Source organism: Polyergus mexicanus, unplaced genomic scaffold (assembly GCF_030449975.1).
Source record: "Polyergus mexicanus isolate NDT 795.1 unplaced genomic scaffold, iyPolMexi1.0 SCAF_4, whole genome shotgun sequence".
Classification (NCBI taxonomy): domain Eukaryota; kingdom Metazoa; phylum Arthropoda; class Insecta; order Hymenoptera; family Formicidae; genus Polyergus; species Polyergus mexicanus.
Window position 1 is genome coordinate 6,086,746 of NW_027223324.1, and position 8,264 is coordinate 6,095,009.

Consider the following 8,264-nt stretch of genomic DNA (forward strand, 5'->3'; position numbering starts at 1 on the left):
GGAATTTGATTGGTCAATTTCCTTATGCATAAGGAAACTCTGCGCGTGTATGCATATATTAAAATTAATGGCAAAATTTTTCACTTTTCACGTTTCCGCTCCAGAGAGTCTATTAAATCCGTATCAGATTACGCATTGAAGATTGAAATTGAAGATTCAAGGTTGAAATTTGATCAATCAGAATAAAAAAATTTTTGTCCCTTTTGTTTTGATTAAGTCAAATTCCAATCTTTAATCTTCAATCTTCAATTTTCAATGCGTAATCTGATACGAGCTTTACGGTTCTTGAAACAAAATGAAAATTACAAAAGTGAATAGATTTACTAGATTTTGACAAATGAAATTTTAGATACTCTAGTGAATTTTTTCACTTTTGTAATTTTCACTTTGTTTCAAAAACCGCAATATGGACCTTCTGGGGAAAAATTACATGATCGCTGCCCTGATTGGTCAATTAAATACTATTTTATCCTATACGTAGGATTTTCGAACGCAACCTTAGAAAGCACATTTTCTTATTGGATATAAAAATATCTATGCGATGCAAGTTCTTTATAAGAATTTATTGTCTATGGCGTGTATCAACTAAACATGAAAAGAGAGGGTTATGATAATAATTGTGGCGCGTATTATATTGTAAATGTAAATATAGATTATTTACTACAGATGACATAAACGCTTGCTATTGACGATATGGCGTTCACGTTTGGAACTCCAGCGGTCACCTCTGGTAATACGAGTTTTGGATTTGGGACTCAAAAGTAAATATAATCGACATTAATCTTCAAGAGATTATTATAGCTTTAATATATAATTTACTTATGAAAGTATATATTTTCTTCCTTATTTAATATTTCATATGATCGATTCATGTAAAATTATGTTTTCTGTAAAGGAGAAAAAATTAAGTGCTTGATTATTACATACAATTGTTTTTATCCAGGACAACAGGCTTCGGTATGAGCAATACGTTCGGCACCACAACTCCAACGTCTAGTACATTAACGTTTGGCGCTCTACCCGCTCCAACGACGTCCATAGGTCTTAATTTTGGATTCGGTACTACACCAACCTCTACGCAAGCGCAAAGCAGCGGTTTGCTTCTTGGCACCAATGCAGTTACTACAATGACCACTGGTTCCTCTTTATACCCCGCTCCTAACACATCCGCTCCTTTATTTTCGAGTCTTAGTTTTGGCACACCAGCTACAACAAACGCTCTAACATTTGGTGCAACATCTAATACAACGGCAACAGGAAGTTTAACCTTTGGTACAGCCACCACCAATAGTATGTATATTTTACCATTTCATTCGTCCTAAAAAGAAAAAAATATGAAATTTGTTCTTAGTGTGATACAATTGTTATTTATATGCAGCTTCTTTATTTGGATCCAGTAGTGGAAGTACTTTATTGGGTGCTAAACCGACAATTGCTGCCACTACTACAACTAATACAAATAAAGGACTTGGTGGTTTAGATGTTTCGGTTAATAATAAAGGTCTTTCTCAAGGAAATAGTAATTCAACAGCTGCCAAAGAAAATCTACTGCCAAATGAGCTTATGCAAACAATAGATAAATTCAAGTAATCATCTTTATTTATTCATATAAGATATGTCTATATACAATATTAAGATATTTTTATTTTACAGAGATTTTGTAAAAATGCAAAAAGGCCTATCTTCAGATATCGCAAGGGGTTCGGCGCGACCGTTGAATCGATGCGCAGAAGATACAACATCCTTAATGGAAATCTTATCTACCTTATCTGGCTCAGTGCAACGTGACTGTTCTTCAACTGTTAAGTTAAAACAAGACACGGCAAAGGCGTTGCAAAACTCTGAAATAGCTCAAAGGACTCACGATACTCCACCAGGCTTGCAGTATGAAAATAATGCGCCCCTTCAATTTTTCATGGAATTAGTTGAAAGCTTCGAGCATGATTTGATGTTATTTAGATCACAAATTGAGACAACGGAAAAGCATATACAGGCCATGATGGCGCCGAGAACATTAACCCCACAGGGTATGTTTCACAATTCTTCCATTGTATAGATTTATTAAGATTTATTAGAAATATTCTTAATCATGCTTTTGTTGCTTTATCATTAGAATTGACAATGACCATGAGTAAGCTTCACGAGTCCCTAGTCGCGGTTGCTGGCCGATTACAAAGCGTGCATGCCAAGGTGCAGCAACAGAAAGAACAATATCTCAATTTCAGGAAATACGTATTGAAGGATAACACCAACGTTTTTGATAGTATCAAGGCAAACGGTAAATCTAGTCGTAGCAGCATCGAAAAGATTACAAGCGGTCCCACTCCCTTTGGACCAGGTAATAATATTTCAAAATAATTTGAACATTCAAAATAATTTGAACATTGTAAGTCTTGAAAAACGAGGTTAATGCTTACAGGAAATAAAAGCTTTTTGTCGTCGACGACATTAAACTCGAACCGGCCAGCGAATTATGAAACACGAAACCCTTTAGGTAAATAGGTCTTGTTGTTGATTCTCTTGTAATCCTTGAGCTACGAGTAAGAAATTTTTTGTAAGAAATGACTTTAATTGCCCCCCTTCCCTCCTAAAGATTTGCTACCTTCAGGTCTTGCGTGGATCTAGTTATGAGAGGTAGAATTTACTAACATATAACGTCGTTTACTACTCAATAGAATTAACAAGTGTTTATAATTAATTTGTCTATTTTTCTTTCCTTTCTTTTTCTTATTTGATGAATATTCTTGACTTTGAGCTTTTTTTTACTTGTATGATTTGACTTTTGTTTTGCCTTTCCAGGAAAAAAGTAGAGGCTGTAGTTTAATTATTGAGGTATATTAAATTTTTTTATTTCAGTTTTTTTATGTTATTGTTGATTACAGGAAAGGGGCAACATGCTTTTTTTTTGCCTATATATAAACTTTTTACGTATAGTAACCAATTCACTTTTATATAGATGATTATATCACGATATTAATCTTTTATATATTTTGCATTTAGACGCTATCTCGAAAGATTCATCTAAAGTTACGCTTCCTTAATATAAATGATAGCGCCTTTACATGTATGTGCTTTGACTGCTTTTGGCTTTATTAATATATAATAATGCCTGCAAATATAGATACTAATCAAGAAATAGATCATAAATTCTGTCATGGATTCAAACTCTGCAGAATGTATGTAAAAATGTTAAAAAGTACATACATATATGCAATGTTTCAATCGAATTTGAGATGGGAAATCTTTTCTTAGAAAACTAAATTAAATTAAATTAGATACAAGGATTTTAAATGTGCTAACACAGATTTAATAAAAATATCAAGATTTAATGCCAGAACACATGGACCATGAATTGAAGATCTCTAACAAATGATACCAAAATGACGAAATTGGCTTTATAATGTCTCTTGAAATATATTTTATGAAAAAAAAAACATATATATATTTATTATTTTTAATAAAGTGTAGTAAATATTCCATGGCTTTAGCTATTATACATGTTTCGTCTCCATATTGGTAAGTAAATAAAATGTAATGGTATAAATATATTGTTACAGTTTGGGAAAGTTCGACACCGGTATCATCTGCTACTAACATTGCTATAGGCTCGTCCATGAAACCGCCAACAGCAAGCTTAAATTTTAACGCGCCGATTAATTTGACTGCACCATTGCCAGCAAACGGAAGCGGCAACTTTCAATTACAAAAGCCCCCTGTTGGTAATAAAAGAGGAAAACATTGATGGCTTGTTTCAGACATGGTAATTTTTATAATCCATTAAATTTTTTATAGTTCAAATTTAACATATGTAAAGTTTTCTTCATTATTGTCGATATTAGAACAAATACGTTTAAAAATTATATATTCAATATTGATTATGCAATGTATCATCGTAATATTTTTTTTAAATACATTATACATTAAAATGTGCATTCTCTCTAATATTTTGATATGATATTTTTATTGAAATTTATACCTTACGTTATAAATATTCCATGTCTTATATCAATTGTCATATTTTTATATTATCACATATTTAAAATTTAATTTTGAAAGAGAAATAAGGCTCTGCGCACAATAGAGAAAATATTAGGAATAGGAAGAGCAATTTGGAATTATTTTACCTCAAACAAGGAAACGGAAAAGATTAATTATTTCTAATTTTTATTTTTTTATTTCATTATGCGTTAATCCATTCCATCCCATTGTTTGAAGTAAAATAATTCCAAATTGCTTCTCCTGATATTTAATATTTTATTCCTATTCTTAATATTTTCTATATTGTGCACAGGGCTTTATGCTCTAGGGAAAGTATAATAAATATATTAAAATAATTTTCTATTATTATCTGTCCAATTATATTAATATCCTTGTTTATTTGTGATTATATATGTATCTATCTGTTTAATGATAGCAAAATATTATAAAGGTTAATAATGGCAAAACATGTAAATACATTAAGTTGGTCCCTCTTTTGAATATAAGTACTAAATAAAAAGGGCAAAACAGAAAGTATTTGTAAAGTGTGAAATTACTATAATCTATGGTTAGCTCGAAAACTATATTTAACAATATCATCTAGATTAAATATAAAGTATATATAAAAAGTTTCTTGATATTTTTATAATATTTCATTAGATTGCACCAACTTGTAGAATAGGGATGAGAAGTTTGAAGGCATCTTGAATATATGAATTTGCATTAGAAGCCTGTGTGAAAAAAATAAGATCATAGTATTATAATAATTGCGTATGTATGTATGCTTTATTCGAATTATTCGACAGAGAACTTACTTCTGACAAAATCCTTTCCAAATTCGCTTCAATATTATTCGGTTTTTCCGCAGTCTCAGCAAATTGATGTAATGTATCATAGAATGAATTAGCTAATAAATTAATCTGATCAGACAGAATATTGGTAAGTTGCACCAAGGCGTCGGCTTCGTTAACGGTACTACGCCGTTCCTTGATTAATAGCAATTCTGCCGTTTTATGAAATCTTTCTATAGAAAATGCTGTAAACTGTGCCAGGGTCGATATAGCGTTTTGAAAGATTTCCTGGTCTGTATATGTTGAAGACGATGCGAGATAATTGTTCGTTTCTATCCAAACCTGAAAATATCGATTGAATATTTATGTGATAATAAATAAAATTCCACTGTTACTATAGATATTTTCTTACACTATATAACTTTTCGTAACTGATATCGACACCAAGATCGTGACAAGCGTTTTCCAATTTGTTCTTCAAGTCTTTATTATTTTTGTCATCTTCATCATCTATATCATTCAAATTACAAAGTTGTTTGATCTCTTCCAATGTTTCTTGCACAGAAGTCAATTCGTTTGCGTCTAGTTCGATTAAATATTGTTGAATTTTCATATTGCTCTGTTTTGATAATATTTCTAGAGCTTCCAAGTGAACGAGTCCTTGATAATCGTCAAAAAGGCTCTCGAAATGTATTTTCCTCGCCAATTGGCGCTCCTCAATTGTTTTTTGCTCGCTCTCGGCTTTTTCCTTTGCTTCTCTAAGAATTTGCGATAAATTTGGCTTCTCAGGTTCGTTCATGAAGAAGGCTCTTTTCTTTTTTAATCCAGGATCACCATCTTGCAATACTTCCATTGTTTTCTTTCCAATAGCCTCCAATGTATCTAAACCACCTGTCATAACTTTGTTAGTAAATTCTTTGCCAGTAGATTCAACCAATTTTGTAATCGAGGATACTCCTGATATCAAATTTCCGAATCCAAACGTGCTATATGATTGAATTTCCTTCTCTTGAGTTTCCAATACCGCATCTATTAATATAAAATTGGCAAGTTTTAATCAAAACCAATCGTTATACATTGACTATTATCTTTATATATGCGATTGAGTTATTAAAATGCTATAAAATATAAAATTTATGCTAGATATTGTACCATCAAGTATGGCAGTTTTGTCTTGCTCTATCTCTGCCAGTTCTCTAGGATCCTGCATTCCTATTGTATCTTCCAAAAGTGTAAGTCCTTGAGACACATGTGTAGTCAGAGTAGAAGTAGCCGTATTAAAAAACGAAGTTACATCCCAATTTCCCCAACTACTCCAATTTCCTAAAGAATTTTCCGTTTCTTTGCTTGCCAAAGACAATCTCTCCAATACAGGCTCTAATTCCTCTTCCTTCAAATCATCGGGCAATTCGATATCATTTTCAAGTCCTTCCCATCCTTCAGGCTGAAAAATTTCTTTAAATTTTTTATTTGACTTTAATTCATCTGGTATGTCCATTTCTGGCAAGTCATTTATACCTGTTGCTTTAGATTGATTATCTGTTGGTTGATTTTTGTTTTTTTGCAATCCACATTCTGAATCTTTGCTCATAGATTCTAGAGATCTTTTATTCGAACACTCGGCTAAACACTGAGTTTCTATATTTTCATTGTCGCTATCCTTAGTAATTCTAGTTGCCGATTTCCTTGTACCTAATTGATGAGACAAGTTTCGTTGTTGCGTTCTCTCAGAAACTTTTTCAGCTTTTGTCGATTCTACAACTGTACTATTGTCCATTATAAATTCTGCCTTTTTGTCCTTTACCAATATTGCAGAAGTTGAGAAAGGTGATTTCTTTGATTCGATGGATGACGTATCCTTTTGTTTATTAAAAGTCTCTACTGACTTGGCGATATGTATATCGCCTTCACCTTTGACATCACTATCAATTTTATCATCCTTATCACCGACTAGTATTTCTTGACTTGTTATCACATTCGATTGCATAGTTTTTCTTCTTTGCCAATTCGAACTTTTGTACGGCGTTTGTTGAACGTATTCGGTGTCGTCGTCCGACTCGGAATCGACCGTTGGCGATGTCCAATAGGTCATTCGAGTGTTTTTATTGAGAGGCCTATTACGACCCTCGTCAGCGCTTTCAAAGTCGGTGTCGCTATCGGACGTTACCATATCTCTCGTTAAAGTTTATATATTCCTAAAAACATTTATATATCCCACAATCCTATGTTCAAGATTAAAATAAATTCGCAAAACTATACCGATACCTTATTAAAAGGGTTAAAACTTCCTCAGCAGCAAAACGCAAACACGTATTAACATATGTTCCAATTTATTATACATGTATGTATATATATATATATATATATATATGTGTGTGTGTGTGTGTGTGTGTGTGTGTGTTTGTGATGTTACGTGCCAAACATTGCGGTCACGTGGATGACAAAGTCATCGGAGAGAGAGAGGCATGTTTGGAACGTCAAATTCGCATATACCTTCGTGGCATTAGCGGAGATTATTGCGCATGCGACAGGATTGGTTCAGGGCTGCGTTAAAAAGAGTGAATCCATTCGTTGCAACTTCACAATTCACATTTATAGCCGTCGCGTTTACAATGAAATTATATATGAAACGCTTAAATTTTATTTTAACAAACGTCTAATGGACAACGATCACATTTATTATTTCAATTAGCGAATGTCTAAATATCTAAATATATGGGATAAACATCGGATCTTTGAACGCTAGAACAAAAAAATCAACAATCGTAGGATCCGGACTAAATTTTCTAGATTCGAAAAATAATGTTTAATTTCTAATTTTTCCAATTTTACAAATTTTACACTTTGTCAGAGAATCATCGATCATCCTTGTCGCTGTATTTCGTACTCAAAACGGTCCCTGGAAGCGTGGAGATGCACCTGCGCCCACGAGTCGTACAGTGGCGCCATTTGAGCGGCGTAGCGGCAAATATGCGAAAATATCGAAAGGGCAATACGTTCGTCTATTCCCGCCGCGCCCCCCTCCCCCTTCATCCTCAACCCCTCGTCGTCGCGTGCAGCGGTCAGAGACACACGGGCTTACCGGCGGTAGGGGGAGAGCGAGAGCGAGAGCGAGAGCGAGAGAGAGAGAGAGAGAAAGAAAGAGAGAGAGAGGGAATGCGAGCGAACGTCAGCGAGAGTTCGACGAGGATCGAGGATAACCGGGCAGCAAGTTGGAGCGAGTGGAACTGTGGAACAAGGAGAGGGCGACGATCGAGCGAGCGACGAGGATGATCGTCGAGAGTTGAACAGAGACGGAGAGTGGGGGAGGCCGTAGTGGAGGGGGACGCCGACGTTCTTGCGGTATCGGACGATGAGGGGTGATCGGAGGAGTGGTGACGAGAACAGATAGAATGCGAGCGAGAAGAGAGAGAGAGAGAGAGAGAGAGAAAGAGCGAGAGGTATTGCCAGACTCGCGCACGGCATGAACAGTACTCTGCGTTGATACCACTGCTT

At 34.4% G+C, this 8,264-nt stretch overlaps 2 protein-coding genes across 8 annotated transcripts; one reads left to right on the top strand and one right to left on the bottom strand.

The window, feature by feature from the left end:
* The first annotated feature begins 567 nt into the window (after nucleotides 1-567).
* On the top strand, nucleotides 568-5,152 carry Nup58 (nuclear pore complex protein Nup58). 5 transcript variants are annotated; one of them, XM_070294016.1, is made up of 8 exons: nucleotides 568-761; nucleotides 944-1,290; nucleotides 1,379-1,586; nucleotides 1,654-2,027; nucleotides 2,114-2,338; nucleotides 2,420-2,494; nucleotides 2,609-2,634; nucleotides 3,558-3,636. In XM_070294016.1, the coding sequence occupies exons 1-7, from the start codon at nucleotides 694-696 to the stop codon at nucleotides 2,623-2,625; spliced, it is 1,314 nt and encodes a 437-aa protein (XP_070150117.1). In that variant the 5' UTR covers nucleotides 568-693; the 3' UTR covers nucleotides 2,626-2,634; nucleotides 3,558-3,636. The 5 variants fall into 5 exon arrangements, with proteins under 5 accessions (XP_070150117.1, XP_070150118.1, XP_070150114.1 ...); XM_070294017.1 differs by lacking the exon at nucleotides 2,609-2,634 and adding an exon at nucleotides 2,800-2,832 and having other exon boundaries at nucleotides 3,558-3,631; XM_070294013.1 differs by lacking the exon at nucleotides 2,609-2,634 and having other exon boundaries at nucleotides 3,558-5,152.
* LOC138932321 (protein FAM114A2) lies at nucleotides 4,059-7,432 on the bottom strand. 3 transcript variants are annotated; one of them, XM_070294012.1, is made up of 6 exons: nucleotides 7,035-7,430; nucleotides 6,288-6,964; nucleotides 5,922-6,224; nucleotides 5,182-5,798; nucleotides 4,794-5,111; nucleotides 4,059-4,709 (listed from the first exon to the last, which is right to left on the bottom strand). In XM_070294012.1, exons 2-6 carry the CDS (start codon nucleotides 6,937-6,939, stop codon nucleotides 4,635-4,637), a joined length of 1,965 nt encoding a protein of 654 aa, XP_070150113.1. In that variant the 5' UTR covers nucleotides 6,940-6,964; nucleotides 7,035-7,430; the 3' UTR covers nucleotides 4,059-4,634. The 3 variants fall into 3 exon arrangements, with proteins under 3 accessions (XP_070150113.1, XP_070150110.1, XP_070150111.1); XM_070294009.1 differs by having other exon boundaries at nucleotides 5,922-6,964; nucleotides 7,035-7,432; XM_070294010.1 differs by lacking the exon at nucleotides 7,035-7,430 and having other exon boundaries at nucleotides 5,922-7,019.
* Between the last annotated feature and the right edge of the window lie 832 nt (nucleotides 7,433-8,264).

What these genes read in the sequence shown, in the direction of transcription:
- Nup58 (XM_070294013.1), top strand. Translation starts at nt 694, where the DNA reads ATGGCGTTCACGTTTGGAACTCCAGCGGTCACCTCTGGTAATACGAGT. An exon ending in CAAACAATAGATAAATTCAA is followed by an intron (nt 1,587 to 1,653) that starts GTAATCATCTTT and finishes TTTATTTTACAG; the next exon opens with AGATTTTGTAAAAATGCAAA. An exon ending in TCCCACTCCCTTTGGACCAG is followed by an intron (nt 2,339 to 2,419) that starts GTAATAATATTT and finishes TAATGCTTACAG; the next exon opens with GAAATAAAAGCTTTTTGTCG.
- LOC138932321 (XM_070294009.1), bottom strand. Translation starts at nt 6,939, where the DNA reads ATGGTAACGTCCGATAGCGACACCGACTTTGAAAGCGCTGACGAGGGT. An exon ending in CAAAACTGCCATACTTGATG is followed by an intron (nt 5,799 to 5,921) that starts GTACAATATCTA and finishes TTATATTAATAG; the next exon opens with ATGCGGTATTGGAAACTCAA. An exon ending in TGGAAAGGATTTTGTCAGAA is followed by an intron (nt 4,710 to 4,793) that starts GTAAGTTCTCTG and finishes TTTTTCACACAG; the next exon opens with GCTTCTAATGCAAATTCATA.